Source organism: Chiroxiphia lanceolata, chromosome 1 (genome assembly GCF_009829145.1).
Source record: "Chiroxiphia lanceolata isolate bChiLan1 chromosome 1, bChiLan1.pri, whole genome shotgun sequence".
In the NCBI taxonomy this organism is placed as follows: domain Eukaryota; kingdom Metazoa; phylum Chordata; class Aves; order Passeriformes; family Pipridae; genus Chiroxiphia; species Chiroxiphia lanceolata.
The window spans coordinates 7,516,532-7,540,135 of record NC_045637.1 but is presented as its reverse complement, the minus strand read 5'-3'; the positions used below and the strand labels follow the sequence as shown (position 1 = coordinate 7,540,135).

The following is a 23,604-nucleotide window of genomic DNA, read 5'->3' as shown; positions in this document are numbered from 1 at the left end:
GACCCTGGGTTAAGAGTTAGCTCTGGGTTAAGATAGGGCGGTTTGATAAGCAAGGCAAAAACTTCGTGCAGAAGCAAAGGGAAACACGGAATCCATTCACCCTTTCCCATGAGCAGGCAGATGTTCAGCCATCTCCAGGAAAGCTGGACTCCACCATGCTCAGGAAGACAAATGCCACCACTTTGAACACGCTTCCCTTCCTTCTTGCCCCTACTTTACATGTAAAAGATGACACCAGATTGCACAGGGGGGATGGTTTTGAGCTAAAAGAAGAGTGATTTAGATTAGGTGTTAGGAAGAAATTCTTCACTATGAGGGTGGTGACACAGGTTGCCCAGAAAAGTTGTGGATGCCCTATCCCTGGGAATGTTCAAGGCCAGGTTGGATGATACTTCAAGAATAACCTGGTCTAGTGGAAGATGTCCCTACCCATGGCAGGGGTGTTGGAACTAGATGACCTTCAAGGTCCCTTCCAACCCAAACCCTTCTACGACTCTATGAATGGCAACTGAAATAGCCGGGGCCTGTGGTGTTTTCTTCATGTGTACTTGAACTAGTTAGACTGCTGTCAGTCCAGTTTCATAAGTGGTGAATGAAGTTTTAAAAGAAACTTTTCTAAACTTTTAAACTTCAAGCTCTTAGAATATCACTCTACCAACTGATTAAATAGACAGTGCAGGGAAACTATCATAATGTTATTTATAAATGATTTGCTTATAGATGCACTTATACAACTTGAGGACCTGAAATAATAGGGCTTGTTTGGAACACTAAATAATAGTTCACATAGTTCAATGTAAGGTTAATTAAAAATGCTGATGTACATTTCATTACCTCATAAGTGGCAAGTGGCTGGCTGTGGGATCAGTTCTATGAAGAATTCTAGGCAAATTATCCTTTAAATTAATGCCTTGACAGTGGAAAATGGATGTAATTTGCTGTCTTGACCAGTAGATCATAGTTTCTTTAGACTGAAGTGGTATGCTGTGCAGTGTGCTAACATAATGTGTTTTCTGCCTCTGAGTAGATTGTAGGTTCTGAATGCACCAATCCCTTATCTATGTCCATGTGCTCAAAGCAATGACCAAAGCTTCAAATGACTGGTTGCCTAGGATAGAAGGCTGCCTGCTGTGATGGCTTACATGAAGTTGATGCTGAGTAGCTACTCTAGGCACTAACTCAGGTTGGTGGATGGCCTCCTGCTTGGTCTTTCTACTGGGGAAAGCAGCAAGATGGGTAGGAAAAATTGAATCAAAAGTACTTTTCTTTCCTACTTGGTTGAAGTATAGTGTAAAGCTGTAGGTTTAATTCTGTACAATCCTTTCAGAATATTTTGTTAACTTAATATTGTTCCACTGGAGCAATATCTGGCTAGAGCGCAAAACCTGTAGGTTGCATTTGAGTAAATTTTTCAGCAGTAACTATTCCTTATTTCCAAGTCTGTGTGAATGGTGCTAATCACGTAGGTATGTCTTGTCAGCATTTGTATGAAGTGTTTTGGGGCACCTCATTTGGAATGTTTCTTTGCTGTTATCAAAGCTGAGATTTGAAGCTTTTCTGCGGAGTCATCTGAAAAGGGCTGAGTGCAGAGAATGCAGAAAGCAAACATAGTTGCTTTATTCAGGTTTGGTACCTTAAACATGCCTGTGCATCCTGTCAGTAATGGATGTCAAGCTGTACTGTAAAAAACCAAATGCTAGCATTATTTTTCTTTCATTGTATTTGACTGATTAGCTGTTTGAGCTGTATCAACTATAGTCAGCTTTTGGTAATAACCCTTTTCCCCTTTTCACCTTGCAGTATTTTATCCTCAAGACAGCCATCCTTACATGGGAGCCATTTTTGCATGTGCCTCACTGAAATCCTATCAGAATAGTGAATGCAATTTCAACTTAAGCCACAAAATGAAGAAATAAGAGCAGATGGCCCCTTCAGAAAAATAGATTAAAGATAATAGATGCTTCTGGACAGCTACATAGTTAATCTCTTGCTTCTTGTCAAGAGGTACTGCCAGTAGATAGCTATTATGCAAGGGTAAAGTAATAGCTGTATGAATTTAGTGGAAAAAGCTTTTCCCCATTCCCAGCTCTTTCTGATAATTTAACGTTATGTTCATAATTTTAAGGTAGTTATAGCAAATTTAAATAGTAACTTGTCAAGTTAGTTTTATGTTGCTTTAGAAAAGGATACTACAAAAAGAGCAATCCTGGGAATGTAGTTCCATTTATAGTCAACAAAGACTATAAATGCATTTCTGGCATTTTCTGGCTCTGTGATACACTGAAGATTGTGTGTCTTCAAACCCACATGTCAAATTTGGTAGAGGTATCTGTAATGCATCCCTGTGTTTCTCTGGATGGCGTGAGGAATAGCTTATCTTCCCTGTGGTTAAACGTTCTTTTCAGTTTTATTAGTACACAGTCAGGTGTTTTTCAGTTCAGTTAAGCACTTTTATTTCTTTGGTGTTTGTAAAATAGCACATTCTAACCTTTTAGGTGGTTATTCTGTATGTTACTGGATATGTCATTCCTGCACTTGCTCTAAAATAAATGAATTGGTAAGGGGAAGTGAGATATAAAATTTAGTAACATGAGCCATTCTTTAGTGGGACTTCATTGGTCCACAGGTATCCACTGTGACCGTTTGGGGTTCTTGTTCTTACCAAAGGCACCTTTTGCATTGTTTCTCTCTAGTAGCAAGGAGTAGTAGAACAATCTACCCCATTAAGTGGTTATTATTGCTCAGCTGTCCTTCATCCTTTGGGCATCCAGACTCTGAATTTCTTAAGCAGCTGTATTTTTTAAAATGCATCCCCTTTGTCCTCTGCCACTTCTAGAAGTTAACTTCATTCTATAGTTTTGGAAAATGGAGCTTCAAAATTTTCTTTTCTGTATAAAAGCAATTTGAGCATCACTGAACCAAGAAGTAATGGCACCTCAGGTACTTGGCGTTGGCACTTTTCTTATTGTTTCTTGGCAGACAGAAGTGATGAAGGAACAGAAACTTGGATATATGGGGTTATGAAGGCAGGTGGGGGACAGGCGGGGAAGGTGTCTGCTTAGTAGCAGCTTCTGCAGCTTCCCAGTGCTACTGTTACAGTTTTAGTTTAGGTTTTGCTGTCTCACCATAAATGTAGTTGAATTTCCCTGACTGTGAGTTGTTCCACTGCACTTCAAGGTGTCAGTTGCCTTGTGCATGTGACATTTTGTAGTAGTTGATTTTCTGTGTATAATATGTAGAAATATGCTGAAATACACTATTTAAACTATTTAATATAGGAATTACATCCCTAAGGAAGTTCATAATACACACCCTTACTCATCATAGGGAAAAAGATGTATTTGGTGAAAGTTGGGATTTTGAAATTAGCTGGATTAAAACTAAACCAATAACATGTCTAAAGGTAATTAATGATAATATTGCTATGTGACATAATGTGGTTGCAGTAAAACTTGGGCATCACATTTTCCACTTCCATATTAGTGCTTGATTTTAAACTGTCTTCAAAACTGTAAGACCAATGAATTGTCAATATCCTGACTGCTGAGTAGTTGCACAGAACATGCAAATATCCTGCTCCTTACAGGTATACCATAACCATGTTTGTTGGAAAGAAACTTGACCTTGGGCTTTTAAAAATGCCTTTTACCAAAGAAAGATACTTTTTTATAAACAAATTTACTGACCTGAAATATAACTTACTCAGAAGGAACTGCTTAGTTTTATTTAGGGTAAACATGACGATGCTTTCTTTAGAGAAAGGCTTCAGGTAAGAGCTGTTTCCTGTGGCAAGTAAAACCATAAAATAAATGCTACTAAAACTGTATTGTATTTCAACTGTACAACGTGTGTTTCAGCCAAAGCTTACTGGCATAAGTTGGTAGTTACTTCAGATACTTATACAGGTATAAAACTGTCTATTTAATTTTTTTCTTAGAAGTTGAGTAATTTTCTATTAGGTGAGTGCTAGGAATACTGGTTTAAGAAAAAACTTTCTTTGACAGATACCATGACAGTTGGAAGAGTACTTTCCTCAGTGAAGGTGCTACATGGACAAGCACATGCTCCTACAGAGACCAGGCTTATTGCAGTGGATGTGGCTGCTTTCCTGCAGAAACTGTTGAAAGATGTTTGTTCCTTCTCTTTTTTCAGCTGGAATGAGTCCACAAGCTGGACTTTCCAGGTTTATTATGCTTATAGGGCAGCATGAGCTTTTTTAAAAATTCCATTCAACTAATTTTGAGATTAAGTTTGATAGAATAATAATTGTAAAAATAAAATGTGGTAGCAATATGCTGAATTCTCTGTAATATGTATCTTCATGCCGGACAATATGTTTGGATTCACCTGCTATTGAGCATGGAAATGATAGTAATTAATGTTATTCCTCTGCTAGTTAAAAACTAACTTGGATGCTAAGTTTTTAACATGCAATTTATATTAAAGCTAATACATAAAATTTCCACACAGATTTCTTTAAGCTGCATTTTTCCATAGGACAGTAGATGTATGAGCTGCCTTTGTATGTTTGTCCTGCCAAGCTGTGTTACTGCAGCCAAGGACTGTAACGGGTGACAAATAATGAAAGTACTGCCTACAGTAATTTTGACAAAAGTAGTGTTTTGCCTCTTTTATTTGCTGGCAGTGGGAGTAATGGCCTTCTGAAGGAATCATAAAATGGTTTGGGTTGGAAGACTCTTAAAGGTCATAGAGTTCCAAGCCCCCTGCCATGGGTAGGAACACAGCCCACCCTATCCAGCTTGCTCAGAGCCCATCCAACCTGGCTTGGAGGTTAGAGGATTAGGGGTATGTTAATGTAATCCAGGATGGTGTGTTGGAATTAGTCCTCTTTCTTTTACGTGTGCCAACTAACCTCCATAGGTTTGTTTCATACACCTGTGGATCAGAATACACAAATGCTTTAGGGTATACTTTTCCATAAGTATTCTGTCAAAGCATTTTTCAAATTAGTGATTTTTTTGTTTGTTTTACAGATTAATATACAACTCATCTACAGTATGTCCCATGACATCCATCTGTGGTTGAGTTCTTTCTATACAAGCTTATCTTTGCACAGCTTACTTGCATATCAATAGTTTGTGCTTTAGTAAATAAAGTTGCAGACACTGTGTTTCAGGAATCTGAGCAATTTACACTGGAAGACCAGGAAACTTGTGTTCAAATCAGCAAGCTGAGAAAATTATGAACTGTAGATTGAATCAGCAGATATACATAAAGGTTACTCCAGCATATACTGTTTTCAGTGGTTAATCTTTCCCAGGCTCCAAAGCAGCGGCTACATTCACTTGTAGTTCACTTGGCCAGTGCAGTGTCACAGGACATATGGATGTTTTTATCAATTATGTAGTAAGATTGAGGTTATGCTTGTTGGTAAGGGTTAGTGCTGGATCACTGGGTATGAGTTTTCTGTGTCCTAACAGTGTCTGCTTAGTCTGAGCTTCACTGAATTCAGTATAAGAATTTAGAAACTTTATAGATACTTGTGATAGCCTCATCTCTGTTCATTTTCCTAACTCTGTGTGAAATATGAACGGTGACAAGTGTTTATTGGATAGAGAATATACTTTAGACAATGTGATGTTCTAGGAAGCAGTGAGAAGAGGTGTGTAACTTTGGAAGAATATGTGCATTTTTAGCCATACAGAGTAGATTGATGGTGGAACTCTGGATAGGGTAAACAATAGACTGCTGTACCCTGGGTCTGTCCATATATTTCTCTTGACAGTTTGAGCATATATAATCCTATGATGCATGAATAACATCAATTTCTAACATGCTTTCAGGTAAGAAATCATGGCTTTCTGGGCTACAGTATTTCATGAGAAATCTTGGAGTGGAGGCAGAATTTTTACTAGAACTAGTATTTTTTAAAAGTACCAATGATGGAACAAATCTTTCCATCAAAAAATCATTTCAAAACTCTCCAGTAAAACAGCAGAAATCAAACAAGCAGCTTGCTTAAATGTGCTGAGTAGAGAAGAAGGATCACTGCTTCGAGTGCTGGCAGTGCTGTTCTGGTGCAGCCCAGGTGCTGGTGGCCTTTGCACGTGCACCTTCCTGGCTGGTGTTCAGCTTGTTTGAACTTCAGGTCCTCTTCTGCCAAGCTGCCTTCTGGTTGTTGGGTTTCCAAGCTGTTCTCATGCACGGGATGGTCTTCCACAGGCACAAGACTTTGCACTTCCCTTTGAACTTCATGAGACTGCTGTCAGCCCGTTCCTCCAGCCCTTCAAGGTACTTCTGTCATCATAGTACTGTTTTAATCAGTCCCATTTTTCTATCTGTAAACTTCATGAAACTGCATTCTGTGCCAACAGATGTTAAACAGCATTGACCCACTAGTGTCCAGCCCTCATTTGGGCTGGCTGTGATGCCTCTAACACAACCCTTTGAGCCAGGCAGGTCAGTTTTTGGTACGTGTCTCTAGCCCATACCCACCAGTTCACATGAGGATGAGCCTGTACCCCATCAGTTCACATGAGGATGGTGTGGGAGACGATATCAAAAGCCCTACTACAGATGGGATGGAGAAATGGCTGCTTTTGTCTCATCTGTGGAGTGCTCAGGATGTGGATTGCTCTACTGGGTTAGGAGTGACTTCCCTGTCATGAATTTGTGCAAACTACTCACACTCACCTCGTCCATCTATGCTTCAAAATGGTTTTCCAGGGTTGTTTATGTATCACCTTCTAAGGGATCCAAGGTGAGTTTTACCATTCGGTTGTGCCCAAGACCCTCATCCCTGCTTTTGAAGATGGGACTGATATTTGCTTTGCTTCAGTCATCAACAGCATTCCCTGATGGCCATCATGGCCAGGCTTCGTGAACGAAGACTTGGGAAGGGCTCTTACCCCCGTTTGTTGCAGGTGTGTTGGTGGCTAAAAAGGCCAATATGAGATAGGCATGTCTGGTTGCAAAAGGCACAGCAGAAAGACTCCTTAGGTGGTGTATTCTGCAAGGCACGATTCTTTCTGCGTTCTTTTCTCCTCAAGGGTGATCCTGCGTGCTTTCTCAAAAGCATCAGCAGCGTTATAGATGGTGTGTCTCCAGGCCTCCCGATTGGAGGCCAGAGTAGTTCAGTTATGGTGATCAATATGGCCAAGGCTGAAATGTTGTTTCAGGGAGTCCTTGTATCTTCTCTTTGGGGCTCCTGTCTTCCTGATGGCCATAACCTTATGAAAACAGTGGCCTGTTGATGACATCAGCCAGCTCCCTCAGCATTTGTGGATGTTTCCTGAAAATTCTGGTTTAGTGATGATTTCAAGTAAACTGTGACTTAGAGAAGGTGTAAATTGTGTTTTATTGGGATTTATCAGTGGGATATGACATGTTACTGAACTGAGGATTGCCAGAGTGTGAAGCTGTACCTTGGCCTTCTGTCAGTTGGGATGGAGGGGGCTGTCAAGACTCTAGTTGCTCAAAATGATTTTTAGGGAAGTAGAGGAAAATAACACTATGTCTTGCTGATGGCTGCATAAATCTTGCAAAATGCTGGGTAAACATCCGTACACTTATTTGTGTAGCTATCAATTATACAAAATGTAGTGATGGAAAATCCCTGGTGAGGATATGTTTTGGTAGCATAGCTGTCTTGCAGTATTAAATGTGGTTTGTTTGAGTCTGTTATCAGATTTTTAGACTACACTGTCTTTGCCAGTGCCGTAGAGCTTAAAGTGTGTTCTTTAATAGTGCTCAAGTCTTTTTTAAGGTTCAATAACTGGATGTGCTATAGCTACTGTTTCAACTTGGCAGTAGTTTAAAATGTGATATTTGCATATAAAGAGCTGCAGGTTGTACCCATTTTTCAAATGAGATCTGACTTAGGCTTTTTCTTGTGAAAGTTGACAAAGGAGTCACAGAAAGTTTGAGCAGTGCTATGCACATAATAAGGAAAAAAGATTATAGACCCTTCTTGATGACTCACCAAAATGACAAGTTAAATCTCTGTAAGGGCTACCTGGCTGTGTTCACACATATAAATGGAAGAGATGGAACAGTTGCTTTTAAGGGCTCTTGATGCAAAATTTTAACTTCACTTTACCTAAGCCCTATGCCCCAAGTATGTGTTCTGTATGTTGGATCCCCTTCTGAAATAAGTCATGGCTTGACATTTAAAATCTGCATCCACAATAGCTTTGTATCTTTACTGCCTATTGTTGTGTTTGCGCATGCTGCTTTTTTGAGGGAACCAGTTTAAACTCGTACTTAAAACTTGATAAGAAATGTCTTCTAAACCAAAGGATCACTTAATGCTAACCCCATTTTGTTCCTGCCATACCTTCTATACAGTTCAGAGGGCTTCCAGAGCCTTTTCTTTGGGGTTTTGTGTGCTACTACATAGAGTAACTTGTAATCATTGCAAAAATCTCAAAGGTTAACCCAGCACCACCATGTCCCTCATTAAACTATGTCCCCAAGTGCCACATCCATATGCCTTTTGAACACTTCCAGGAATGGTGTTTCCATCATTTCGCTGAGTAATGTTACTGTTACAGTGCCTGGCCATGCCTTCAGTCAAGAAATTTTTCCTAATATGCAGTCTAAACTTTTCCTGGTGCAACTTGAGACCATTTCCTCTTGTACTATCCCTTGTTACCTGGGAGAAGAGACTGACCCCGACCTGGCTACAACCTCCACTTTTGTGCTGTAATGTGGAAGCATGAAAATGTCCTTGCAGAAAGGGAATGGTTCTCCTACAGGCTCTTGTGCAGTAGATATGGTAGGTAAAACCAAGACAGGGTCGCTTTTCTGGCACTTCCTACCTACAGGAATGATCATGAGGTGCCAAAGGCTCTAAGAAACCTCTGAAGGTCCAGTGTCCTGCTCCAAGCAGGACAAAAGCCAATATTCTTGCCAATATTTAGGCAGTAAGATTAGATGTTCCTGAGGCAGGAAGGGACATGGTAGTCAAGTTCCTGTTCTTGACTTGTTCTGGATGTGGATGTAGGACATTGGGTACTGTGTTTCCACCCGTATGTTTGAGATTTTTTTTTTATTTTTAAGTTACAGAACAAATGAGTTGACTTTTTGTAGGTAGTGGATTCCTACCCTTGCTAATTTAAGAACATTCATGTTTAAAGAAAGCTGTAGGTAGTAGGCAAATCATACAGGTGATTTTAGAATTTTGTTTTAAGTTATCTTCAGAATGAGAAATAATCTTCAGTGGAGTAGGGTGGGTATATGAGACTGATGCCTACGTCTGCATCTTGTTTTCTTCCTGAGCAAGACTGATTAAACATCTATTAATATCTTATATTTGATTTTGCCAGTTCCTACTGTGGTACTTCTACCTTATTGCTAATATTAATCAGTCTAAATATATTTCAGTGGAGTCATTTTTGATGTGAAGGTAATAGGTGTTCAATTAGTTTTGAATTGCTGAAATAAAGAGGCCCATTCAAAATATTTGTCATATTGGTGACCGAAATATATTTTCAGATCAGTGCAGACAGGAGTACTTAGACTGTAAAATAGAACCTAAAATGCCTGTGAATGCAATTTAAATAAAGATTGGTTTGAGTCCTTCAACAGGGTTATTATTATTAACTTGAGGATTCTGAATGCTGTAGACATCATTCTAGCATGAACTGCTTATTTTATTGTAAATTCAAATTGGATTCATTGTCGGTTGTTTTACAAAATTAAGGTGGCATATAAAAGACAATTATTCTGAATTCAGCCATTGTAATAATGTGCATTAGTTGAAACAAATTCCTATGTTTTTTATGCACAGTTCATGTTCTTAATGTATTAGTTTCTATGTCAGTTCAGAATTAGGACCTATTACAGAGGCAGAATTTTGTGATTTTAAAAAGACTTTTTAAGCATCAAAATGTTGGCAGAGGAGGGTTCATAAAGGAATGGGTGTTGGTGCAATAATAGAGCAACAGTATTAAAAATTAAAAATGTTATTGCATTTTTTATGTCCTTTAGACTCATTCAGGATGGGTTTATATGTTGTCATTTCACATATATTTAGCTTCCTTATTTTAAAATTTTTGGGGCTATTTTTGTTTGCTTGATTACTTTAGTTCTCTAATTTGCCTTTTTTATGAAGATACACTAATTAGTATTTACTTTGGAAATGTCTTGGGGTGGAAAAAGGGATATTTTTTCTAAGCATTTACTTACATCAGGAAATGTTTAGTTTGTGCTCTTAATTGTGTGTTTTTCTGGAGGATTGGGATGCTGCATACACTTGAAATTGGGGAATTCAATCTTCTGTGAATATCTACACAAAGAAACTGCTTTGAAGCAAACTAGACCATACTAGATGTGTTTTAAGATGCTCAAAAGCAGGAGGCTAAGCTTGTCTCTGCTATTTAGTGCAAAAATTGGGAGGGTGGTCCAGCTTCATGATGATCTAGGGAGAGTGAGTAGCAGGTCTCTTAGAGGCTATTGTAAGGAAATCTGTGAGGTTTTTTTCAGCCAGCCTTTTGAAATGTATTAAAGCCTTAGTGTGGTGATTCTAGTTCAAGTTCATGCTGTGCATGTTTTCAGCTTCAAAGACAAGAAATGTTTGTTGGAGAGGTGTTTGTTTGAGGACTTTTAATCATCCCCTAGTGGGACAGGGAGTAAAGGAGTCCAGTGTGAGAGATGTATTATCAGAAGCACAGTCAAGACCATTTTATTGTGACAATGAGATTAAGCTCTCATCAATATTGTCAAAATTAGAACTATAGTCGAGTTCACCATCCTGTGCTAATGAACTTTGGATTTACCAGAAGTCTTGGAAGGACTTTGGCCATTAAGTCAGCATCCAGCACAGCAGACCTCCTATGACTTGGATTCATTGTGGAAATACAGATTTTGATTTTTATTTTTAAATATACCTTCTGAAATAAAGTACGAGGTTTGCCACAGTAGAAATTTTCAAATAAACAGTATAAAATGCTGGTGAATTTAAGCCATGGTATAAAAGTAGTGCTTTTATTGCAAAGTCTGTTTCAGAAGTGCTTACTGGTACTCTGAACTGGAAAGATTGTAGGAAATTTGGGGAAACTGGACTGGAATTGTCAGTTTTTCCTCCATTAAAAAAAAACTGATTTTTGTTATGAAATTCTGCTACAACTGGCATAGCCTCCCTCTTTATCTCTGGGAGCTTGTCTCTTACCAAAGCTTGTGTGTTCCTTAAAGGGATTCTTCATAAAATGCAAATTAGTAAATAAATCAGTCTGGTTTTTGTAGTAACATCATTTTTGATTTTTATTTCTGATGTGAAACCTTAAGGAATCATGCTGTCAGAAGAGATGGCCATCTCACTCAGTGTTGTATCTCCAACAATGGTCAACACTAGTGACTTTTCAAGAACTAAAATGACAGGGAAAGTATAGAAAGATACTTACGCAGCCTTCAGTTTGACTTAAGAACTTTGTGAATTGAGGGTGGTGTGGTTTTTCTAAGTCAATTGTGAAGTTTTGATTTTAATGAGAAAGTCATGCTTCAATAGTTGTATAACATGCTTGGTTGACTCATCTAAATTTTGTTTCTTTTTCATAGATGCAAGGTAATAAAATGACCAAAATAAAGCAATATATATTGCTGCTATTGTATAATGTTAGTAATTCTCAAACCCACTTTTTTTAGGAGGGTTTTTTAAAGGATAATGAGATTCTTAAAATATTCCCACTGTCAAAAGGAATGTGGAAACTACTCCTAGTGCAATTGAACTGCAGTTCCATCAACGTCCTGTTCTCTGAAACCATGATCACTTGAATGTCCTAGAATGAACCTTGGATTTTTCCCTTCTTCCATCTGAAGTAGGAAAAAATTAGTATGAAATTATTTGGATTTAATGGGGTGTTTGATAAGGCTTCTGAATCTAAGGAAAAATAGTAGAAATTTTCTTAAGGATTTGCAGGCAAATTTACCTGGTTTCTGTTTCTCCTGATCTTGTGTTAAGGAAATACTGTCTTAAGGACAAATTCAATATATATTTCTGCTTACTTTGACATTTGATCATATATTTATTATATTGATTTACTACAGTCAAACAGGGCATCACTTTACTCTTTATTAAACAGAAGTATTTATATTGGCTTAGCAGAGGGAGCTGGAATTCTGGCTTGTAGTTCTGCCCCAGGAAGATTAATTCTAACTGAAGATTAATGTGAAACAATTCTACTTTGTCATTATCTGATATATCTAGCAATGTTATTTGTTGAATTAAATGAGGACTAATCATTGCTTAGATCTCTCTGTGATGATTAAATGTAAAGAAAAAAATCCATGCAGTTATTACTGCATCCAGTTAAATTCCTGTTGCATTAGCTGCATCCTTGGCCTGAGAATATGGGATTTTAATCTCTAGCATTATGGGAAACTTTAATCACATGTTTATTTACTGTTTGTGATCTAGGAAATGTCATTGCTTCATATAGCTAAGCAGTACAGAATGTAATCTAAGGATTAAGAAAAGGCAAATCTTCCTATCCATTTGACCTTGAAAATCTGATTGGATTTCCTGTGTGATCTGGCATGATTTTTCCCTAATTATCTAAAGCTTGATGTATGTGAATGATATTCCATGAGCTGTGCAGATATGAGTAAAATTCTAATAGTTAACTATATTTCATATTCATCTAAGATTTGAGTGCAAATAAATAAGAATTTGTATAGCTATGGCAATGGGATGTGGCTGTTGTTAGAAGAGTCATTTGACTTTAAAATCAATGGGGAAAATTGTGATCCATTTTGCTGAGAGTTGATTTTTAGCCTCTTAGGTATTTCAGTAGCTTCTCCCAGCAAATGGATAGTTGTTTAAACAGTGCAAGGAAAAGAATAAAGGAGTGTTTTTTCTTAAAATGGTCAATAAAAAGTGTGTAGATATTTGGGGTAGGATTTTTAGAGTAATTAATGGATTTTTTGACTAATGAATGGATTTCTTTTCATATTTATTTCAGCTACTTCAAGCTCAGTGTTTACCAGAGCAAGAAGGGAATGGTCTTTTATGACTTTAATTTTTTATTAACTAAATCAAAAAATTAACAAATTATGAGTGTATTTAGCATTAATCACATCGTTACAATCAAGTCCTTCAAATGCTGAATTCAAATAACTTACATAAGCTAAAATATTTTAGAAATACAAATAGAAGTGTGTTGTTCTCTTAAGGAATTTATGCACCTGGTTTGACTGAAGAATGTTACTGAGATGGAACTCTGTACTTAACTCTCAAAATACATTTTAACCTTAATTCCATCTGAGATGTCTTAATGTTCCTGAAACAACTCACTTCTAGATGTAATATTGGCAATTTCTAAGAAGGTCCTTGTGACTTTCATTTTTGGGTGGGAAGGGGGGTTGCAGTGTATGCCATGCTGTGCATTTGGGGACAGCATCTTATGGCTCACCAAGAGAAAACAAATTTTTAGCTTTACCAGTTCATAAAATCAAGGTTGGCTTTAATGTTAAAGGTACTTTTATTTTGTAAGTTTAGATTCTTCAGGAAAAAGTCCTTCACTGTAACAGTTGTTATAACGACTGACAACTTGTAAAGGTCTTGTATCAGATCAGCCTGGTATCAACTGAGCTACCAGGAGGTTTCGATGCACTGATCTGTCACAAGAAAATACAGCACAGTGCATTAATTGAATTTTTAATATTAAATTGAGTTGAATTGTGCTTTTCTGCTGTTGAACAAATTCTGGTCCTAATATCAAAAGTCAATACTAAATGAAGTCATCAAAATTTCTCTAACTTCATTTGCTTCAGTCATAACAAATGGATGTAGCTTTATTACAGTTTTAATATTCGGTATATCCCGGTGTAAAACATTGGTAAAGAAACACCATACTTTGGTCAGCTTTGACTGTTTATACTAATAGTGTATACCAACAGCAGCCTTAAAAATTAGTATTGTTTTTACTTGTGAAACATAACCTTTTGGAAAAACAAGACTAGATACTTAAGAGAAATCAAAGAGCTTTATCACTACTACCCTTGTTATATCAGGAAAGAGGGATGTTAGATGTAGTTTATTAATATTTGAAGACTGTGATAGTACTATGGTTTTATGTCTCAATGTGATACTTGGAAATTTTGATTTCTAAATAAAACCAGTCACCACTTTCTGAGTGGGAACATCACACCCTATAAAATTTTAGTCTTAATTTCACCTGGAAATGAGTTCCAAATTAAACAGATGTAACTTTACATCTGCTTAATTGCCTATAATTCTCTAGGATATAAAGTGGCATCTCCAAAGGACATGTGAATTCCATTTTTGGCTGGTTTTGGCTGTTAAAATGTTCTTCATTTATTGTTGTTAGCCTGTGGGGGAAGGGTGTTGGAGGTTTTTTTTACTGAACATGCTGAAACAAAGGACATTCTGGAGCAAGGTTGCTTTGACAGGGCTCCTCCAGAATGTTTACATTACTGGAATCCATATGAATCAAAAATTTCCTAGGGACTTGACAAGAAGATTTGAAAGTATAACTGGGGAAGGCTTTTCCTTCAAAAAACCTTCAGATAGTCTGAGGCTAGTTTGGTTCCTTAGTTCTTAAGTCACTGAGCACTAACTTGGATAAATTGTATTTATTTCCTGTTCTGTGTTAGCGAGGTGGAAACTTGCATGGAAGACTGGAGTTTATTGGGAAAAATGTTGGCGTCTTCATTTCTGTAGTAGTAAATGGGAAAGGACTGATTTTCGTTAAATAAATCTAATGATGCATGGATTTCTTCCGTAGTAAGAAATGTGTTGGTTTATTCTGTTTTTCCTTGGATGTAATTTCAAATTAGATTGTATTTTAAAGTGTACTAAAGGATGCTTTCTCCTGTGTTTTTAATCAGTTTCTTTGCGTTCAAGTTTTTATTAGTCTCCCCTTGGCATAAGATCACATTTTCACTAAAGAAGCTTCAAGGTCTTGATAAATGTCCTTAAATTCTGCTGGTCAAGTAGAGTAGAAGAGTGCTTCTTGTGAAAAATTAACAAGATACATGAAGATGAATGTGGAGGACAAATGTTAGATTCCAATAGAAGAAATTTTATGGCACTTTTGAGATTGATTGGATTTTGGAATGTGTTATCATGTTTAACTCTGCAACCCCAATGTGTTGGACCCAATCCAGCCAATACCTCAAGCAGTGCTTCACTTTCAGTCTCCTTGCGTGCTGCTTGTGATTCCTCACTAATGAAATGAAATCTGGGATTTTTTTCATTAGCATGCTAGAGAGTCAATATTTGGAGAGAATTATAATCAAGAGTCAGTTTTTTATGCGTGTCTGGAATGAACAGAGTTATGCAGCCTCGTTTGAACTTCTAAATCCCATTCCTAATAATGTCGTTGTTGGTATAACACTAATCTCAGATTTTTGGGTATGATCTACATGCCTCAATTACATTCCTGAAATTCTGAAAGATTAACTTGACATTTGCTCCTAAGTGAACTATAGGCAGTCATCATTAAACCTGCATACTTTGTTTACAGAAGAGGAATACAATTGTTGAGTATTAAACTGTGTTGTATGTTTTGGAATTTAAACATGCACAAAGGTATCTGAGAACAGTTTTTACAACTTGAACTGTATGAAAAAATATAGCCCAAGTGCTAAGTTAAAAGCTAGCACAATGTTTGCAATGCTATTCAGGGTGCTGATATAAACATGAATATAAAAAAAGCCTGAAAAGACAAAACATGCTTTTACCCTATTGACTTTGTATAGCCAATTATATGTATTAATTACACAATATGCCATATGTATTATGCCATACAGTATTAGCTTTGAAATTTATTTATACTGACTGAAGATTCTCAGCTTTTAGATTGTTGTATTAAACTGATAAAATAACTTTTTTTTAAACAGAAATTGAAAAATTCCAAAAAGGAGAAGGAAAGGAGGAAGAAAAGTATATTGATGTAGTCATCAATAAGAATATGAAGCTGGGACAGAAAGTTCTGATTCCAGTAAAACAATTCCCTAAGGTAAGCCCAATTTTCATGCTCGATAAATTTAGATGCTTGTAAAAGATATTTTACTGGTATCTTATCTGTTTTTTTTTTTTTTTTTTAACTCTTACATTTAAAATTATTAACAATCACTACTCTTGCTGTTCTGCAGTCTTTTCTGTAGGAGCTCTAAGGTAGAAATGGTTCTTCTTGGAATAAATGTGAAGGAAAATGGTGCTGGTCACACAAACTAGTATATTGAGAGCAAATAAATGAATCATATTTTTGGGATAGCAGGATCTTCCTATTCAGATTATCAACAGGAAAAAGAATATTGAAATTGACTGTGATCCCAGGCTTCAAAACTTTTTTATTGTAGCTAGAAGTGAGCTTAAAATGCACCATTAAGGAAGTAATTGTGTAAATTTTCTTCTCATCCTCTTAAGTTTCAGCCGTGGTTGATCAAGAATGAGTTATAGCTACACTACTAAATTATACAGTCTGCTCTGGAGGGGTAGGGACTGTTCTGTTAATATCTTTGACCACCATGAATTCTTAATACTACTTTACTGCCAAGTATTATCCTGCACTAAAATATTGCTGCCTGGAAGCATTTATTCAACATGCACTAGGCTGTGGAACTTTATTATTTTGGTCCCATTTAAAATTCCAAGGTTAATGTTATGACAATCAGATTAGCATTTTTTCATTTGTTTGAAATTGCTTTTTTCTTCCTATTAGAAGTTTCAAGACTTTCTGCTCATGGAGGAAAAATTCCTTCATTGCTCCTTCCGTATGTTTAGGAAGACTTTTTCTAATTGTTTTTTTCCCCACAACATTAGGTTTCGTTTTTTTTTCTCACAGGCCTATGCTAAGTAACTTGCAGGGATTGCTTTGCTGCTGTTGAAAGGTTCATGAAATACTGCTGTAGTGAGTGCAAGAGTGCACATCATGTGGGCACCTCTTTGGAACCCTGATTTAAGTCACCTCTGGCTAGGTAGAACTATATACAAACATAAAGAAACGTAGAGATGGCAAGATAAAAGATAGGGACAGCTCACTTACCTGGTTGGTGTTTGTAAACAGGACATTTTTGTCATAAATGTTGAGATGTAGATACTTGAGCTCGAGGGGAAGAAAGGCAAAATGGCTATTAGAAAGGGAAACACTGCCTTCTGAAACATACTTCTGCTTCTTTAGTCCTGTAAGGAAGGTTGACACTAAACATGGAAATCATTCAGGATAGCTGGTAGGAAAGCCCTTGCCATCTCTCAAGTGGGTAGATATTCTCTGCTGTGTGATCAGTAGTTCTGGCCCATAGAGACTGTCTTTGACTGTCTGAGCTGGAATGAAGCCTGATGGTGCCATGGCAAGAAACCTGAATTTATATCCAGACAGAGCTTTGTAATCCTGTATGTCTGTTTAGACCACCAGCATCTGGGGACACACAGAACAGTACAACTGCTGTGCAGAGTAGACATGCTATGTGAGTTCCTTTGTCTCCACTGGGACTTGCTCCACAGAAAGCCAAATACTGGTATCTCTACTTAAACAAATCTCCCTTCTACCATAGTGAATAAAATCCTAGGTATCTTATATTTAAGAATATTTTTACCCCAATATAAAGGGGCTCAACTTTTCTTAATTTCCATTTTTTTACATAAAAATGGATATTTATATTAAAGATTATTCATTAAACATTCTGTATAGTCAAAATGAACTAAAATTCCTCTTTGTATAGAAGTAGTCTGAGGGGTATCAATTCAGAATTATGACGGTACTCTTGATGTTCTCTGGAAAGTACCCACCCTAAACCACAAACAGTGACTGCAGTTTGCTGTCACTTGTTTACTAGAACCAGGCTTGTTGTTTTATTTGAGATCTAATAATTTATGATGCATAGTATGAAGTTCAATAGCTTCAATATGGCAAACTAAGAACCTTATCCTGGCATACTGTAGTCTGCATTGAGTGACATGAGTTTTTAATGCTTGTACACAGGGGAACAAAGTCTCTTTGTGTCCTAACTTTTTCTCTAAATGCTAATCCTATTCATATTTCTTGTTGAGAGGAAGGCTCAAAAGTTAAGGATGCTTTTTCAAGACTTGTGGGGTAGATGTCAGTTTGCTCCAGTCATCTCCACTGAGCTCTCTGTAGAGGGCATGTGTTGTATATTTGACCATGTCTGATTGGTGACAGCCAGCACAACTCCACTAAGGGCAAGTTATGCTTTACAGAACTGGTGGCCCCCTAGGATGAGATTAAAGTGTTGGTGGATAAGGGAAGAGCAACTGATGTTGTCTACCTGGACTTGTGCCAAGCATTTGACATCATCCCATGTGACACTCTTGTCTCTGAAGTGGAGAGGCATGGACTTGATGGGTGGACCACTTGGTGCACAAGGAATTGACTGGAGGGTCACATTCAGAGCTGTGGTCAAAAGCTCCCTGTCCTAGTGGAGAGCAATGATGAGGGGTGTTCCTTGGGGGTGGGTACTGGGACCACTGCTGTTTAACACCTTTGTTGGTGACAGTGGGATTGAGTGCACCCTTGGTAGGGTCACTGATGACACCAAGATGTGTGGTGCAGTCACACACTGGAGGGAAGGGATGGCATCCTGTGGGAAGTGGACAGGTTTGAGAGGTGAGCCTGTGAGAACCTTGTGAACTTAAGCAAGGCCAAGTGCAAGGTCCTCCACATGGGTTGGGGCAATGCTAAGCACAAATACAGACTTGGGCAGAGAATGGATCAAGAGTAGCCCTGAGGCTTGCTTAGGTTGTTGGTTAAAAGGAAGCTCAGCATAAACTGACAGTGATTGGAGAAGTGGGGATGGCTTTAATTTGAAAGAGGAGAAGTTTGGATCAGACAGTAGGAAGAAATTCTTCATTATGAGAGCAGAGAGGCGTCTGGCACAGGTTACCCAGAGAAGTTAGGGCTGTTCCATCCCTGCAAGTGTTCAAGTCCAGGTTGGGTGGCACTTGAGCAACCTGATCTGGTGGAAGGTGTCCCTGCCCATGGCAAGGAGGTTGGTACTGGATGATCCTTAAGGTCCCTTCCATCCTATACCTTTCTGTCATTCTCTTCTGTGGAACTTATCAGAAAGTATTGGGGTGCTCATGAAAACCTGAAATGGTCTTTGACATAAATGTTTTATGCCTCTGTGCTGCTGTTCTCTGTGCATGTGTGCCATTTTCTAGACCATTTTGCATATGATAGGTGTTGGTATTGGTATGAATGTGTTGTTGGTAGAAGGTACCAAGGGATAGTTCCTCAGAAAAATAGTTACAAGATGTTTCTCATTTTTGAGCAGTTTTCTTTCCTAGTGGTCAGTATTGTTGACAAATGCTTCAGAAGAATGAAATTAAGACTTAAATATGGATGAAACTTGTGTGAAAAGATGTTTTGCATGTCGATATAGAATTTAGAGTTCTAGCAAACTGGTGTTTGCCTGCAGTCCACACTAATGCTGTTACCTATTGTGCAAGATCCTGACCAAAGATACTTCCATTTTTTCAGAAGTACTCTTTATGGTGTTAGTGACCTGAGAATCTACTGGTCAAAGCTGACCAAATCATTATAATAATTGATTAATCTGTCAAACAAGCATTTGGTTACCAGTTTGGGTTTAATCTGACTAATTTAGGTATCCAGAAAGTGGTGAGAAAAACTAAGTTTGTTTTGACTCCATTAATAGAACAGTCCTTCCCTAACTAAATGATACTGCTTTTAAACTGCATCAAAAGCCCCCCAAATTATTAAAATTGTTCCGTCCTTAACAGGGTTAAATATCTGAAAACGAAACTAAAAACAAATAAGTGATTGTCATGGGTTGAGATTGGCCCCCCGAGAGCAGGATATATTACTTCCCCTTTCCCCCTATAGAAGCCTCTTGCCTGAAAGTTTTCTCTTTGGTGTTGAGATAAATTATGGAAAGGGGCGGGGGAAACCTGAAAATTGGATTTTGGATTTCTGATGTGGCTCAAACTGCCACAGTGATTTTGCCAGCAGAAACTATTCCTTTATTTATATTTCCTAATGATGGCTCTGGGAAGGAAAGATGCCTCTGATGTTTAGGTATATTGACATTTCATTAATCCTGTCTTAATTTCTTATTATAAATGAGGTCTGTGGACCAAAACAACCCATCAGTGCCCTGCCCCCATTAAGACAGTATGCTAGACCTGACATGTATTTCATTGCCCTTTCCATCTTTAAAACTTTTCCCTAACTCTGACTCCTTGAATAAATCTTAACGACCTCAACATAGGTCAGGCAGCTGAGGCTCTAATTTGATCAGCCTGGCATGGTAATGCTTGCTCACATTACCTGTCCTGTCAGATACATTCTCATGAGATCATGGCTGGGTCCTGTGCAATTACGTCTGACAGCCCTGGGAGATGACAGGTTAACTGCAGCAGAAAGTTATTCAACTGAAGTGTAGAGCAGCAGGGTTTCTGTTGAGGAATCTGGTAGACCTCACATTCAAAAGTGTGCATTGCACTTTTTTGGGCATCTTTGCTCACCCTGAAAAAAACCTGATGAGTTTCTGGTCTTCTGCTTAGTGCACAAATAGTTGAATGTCTTTGTGCTTAACTGGCCTCCTACCTACAGCTCTTGGTTCCTTCTCAGATACTATATAATTATATCCTTTAGCTGGGAACTTAGTCTTACTCAACCCTTTGCAGTGTTAACAGGCCTAATATCTTGTTATAGAGCTAGTTGGTTTAATTTTTATTTTTTTTTATTTCTGGACCTTGATAGAAGGTGATAGAATAACCGAGATAAATTATTTCATAGCACAGACAACATTCAGGTTAAGATGGTTAGTCCCAAGAGTTATGTTCACTTTCTCCTTGTGGCTGGTTGTGCATTTGAACAAATTTCTTTGTGTTCTTTAGATTCCTGTGCACATTAAAAAAATGGCCCTGAATTAATGTCTTCATATGGTGACAAAATAGTCTTGGTAAGACAATGTTGTAGAAATTCCTATATAGATTGCAGGTCCAGTCACATCTTTTCAAAATCTGATTATACACAGTCTTATGATTTTTCAGTTTGGTCCAGCTCTACAGATTTCTCTAAGAGGTCTGAATTGCTGTGATGGGGAAATTAATCTCAGGTATTTAGGTGAGGCTTGAATAAGCTTTGGTAATGCTGTCTGCAGTCCTGTTGTAACTGGGACATGTACTACAAGCAAGGATTAGAGAGGTAAGGGCCTTTATGCAACCTTATAGGAAAAGAGCCAACTTCTTGAGGTATGATTCAGCTCTAAATCTAGTTACTTATAGATAGGGGTCCATGTGGATGCTGAATGTCTAAACTACAGTTAGTGGAATGAGATCATGTCAGTTTAGGACACTGAGGTCAGGGTGACTTACCTTGCTGTTTGATCAGCTGAATACCTCAAATGACTTTAGGTCTTGTGTAAAAATGTGACTTTTAAACGTGTATTTCTGTTGCATTTCATGCTTGAAAATAATCTTTAAACTCACACAGACTTTAAGGTAGAAGAGGTGAGCTGACCACTCAAGGAAGGTCATGATGTGGTTGTCTTAGTGAAGGGACTCTCTGGATCTATCCTAGCACTGCTGTGAAATACCAGAATGTGTGAAAGATGTTTCAAAGCTTCAGTATGTACAAGTGAGGCAAGAGGGTGTTACCGCCTTACCACACATTTAATGAATACTTATTATGAAGTAGTTTAGTGTCAGAAATCTGACTTTGCTTTGACGGTTTTCTGAACTTGGGTGTTCTGAATTAGGAGGAAAAAATAGCTTCCGTGGATGATAAATGGAATGATGGTGGTTTTCCATGAGATGGATCAAAACTATGGGAACAATTACTTCCATTTTGACAGGTTACCATTTTAAAAATTGCTCTCAGATCTACACTTAAATACTGGGTAAATCTCAGAAGTCAGGAAGAAATGGTCCGTGTTGTTCCCTGAAGTGATACTTTAAATATATTTTCTCAAAAGTTACTGAGTTGTGGAACTGGTATCTATTTAAACCTTTTAGCTCAAGTTTTAAAATGAAAATATCTGTTTTAAAATGTCATTGTCATATACAATATATGTGTAGTTGTTGCATAAAGTCATGGAGAGATTTATATTTTAATCACATGACTAGTTAGGAAGCAATTTTTTGCAATAGATTAGTTCTAGGGATTTCTTAGTAGGGATGAGAAAATGTGGTTGCATAACCAGAAGTGATGTGGAGGGACAAGCATCAATTGTAATACCAGGGATAGCTTTTGAGCAACTTTATAGTAAGTCATCAAGCTTTCTGTTGTGAATAAATGTTTAAAGACCTATTGCTATGTTATGTGAAGGAGAGGAGCTTGTGATATGATGTAGACGCTGGGAATATGTACCCTTCTACAGAAACCTTATCTTTTTTACATGAATAGGAAAAACCTTGAAGTTTTCCTTGGTTCAAATCATTTTAAGGGAAAACCCTCTGAATCTTAAATTAACTTCTTATTTTTTCTAGTGACCTTGTCACAGAGAAACCATTGCAGAAAACTAATATGTCAAGAAAGCTTTCTATGGCTTTAATGACAATGGAGTGCTTAGAGCTTTACAGGGAAGCATTTGGTCAAGCATTTATACTTTCACTAAGTATTTTAAGCTGGATGAACCATTCTTAGCAGACTTGCCTTGGTGGGGATAAACAAGGATTACTTTTTCCATTATATCCCCTTTTCTGTAATATATACGTTTTAAAATGCTGTAGCACTGGTATTAATTCTTTTTTTTTTTTTTTCTGAAATAGTAGATCAAGTGTTTGTGAAGAGAATGTCTCCCTTGTATGTGAGATATCACTTATTACTCCAGAAGTGTTTTCAGGGAATAGTTTCAAGCAGTGATGTAACAAGGAAACAAATCTCTATATAACTGTTCAAGTCATGTTTTGATTTGGTGATTCTGAAGAATTGTGTACTAAGCAGTGATGTCCATAATCTTCACTGTACAATATCTGCAAAAATGCCTATTAAAATGAGGATTTACAAATAGCTAAGAAAGGACATAATTTTCAAGCAAAAACCTTATTATCAGTTTTTTTCTTGTTTCTATTGGAAAAGGTCTTTTCTGTTAAAAATGTATTCTAAATTGGAGATTTTTTTTTTTTAGTTATACAACACTTTAAGGTAATCTGTAAAAGGGAAATAAATGCATGCTTTTGCTACAAGTACTTGTGGGCTAATGGGCACCATGGTCAAGAGATGTCAAACCCCATGTCTGAGGAGTTTGAGAAGGAGCTGTTGACTGCATGGTGTATCTTTTTCATGGCTGGGCTTCGCAAACAAAGGTTTGGGAAGGACTCTACCCACGTTTGGTGCAAGTGCGTTGGTGGCTGAAAAGGCCAATACGAGATAGACGTGACCGGTTGCAAAAGGCACAGCAGAAAGACTCCTTAGATGGTAATGGTGTCTCTTTACCCACAAAGTAAACCAGAGGTGTAGAGACAGGTGGATGTGCTTGCAGTGATCACAGATTTTAGGAATAGGAACACCCCTTAAATCTTGCATCGTTTTGCTCAAACTAATGTATATCTGGTGATATTTTGTAATGATGTAATGGTACAGAGGGTACCATTTACCAATAGTGGAGTAGTGTTTGGCTTGAAGTTTAGCTGGGGTGGTAATTTTCCTCATTTTATCCAATTGTCTCCTTCCAGGTCTGTTAATCTGTTTTTGC

General features: G+C 37.6%; 1 protein-coding gene across 3 annotated transcripts in view; it reads left to right on the top strand.

The window, feature by feature from the left end:
- The window catches only part of KHDRBS3 (KH RNA binding domain containing, signal transduction associated 3), a 96,559-nt gene that overhangs the window by 11,696 nt on the left and 61,259 nt on the right, over positions 1 to 23,604 (top strand). For all 3 annotated transcript variants that reach the window (XR_004359435.1, XM_032701015.1, XM_032701026.1), the window contains exon 2: positions 15,823 to 15,941. Coding sequence is in view for 2 of the 3 variants with exons in the window: in XM_032701015.1 (XP_032556906.1) it covers positions 15,823 to 15,941 (119 nt within the window). In the remaining variant the exon portion in view is untranslated. The remainder of the gene's footprint in view (positions 1 to 15,822; positions 15,942 to 23,604) is intronic.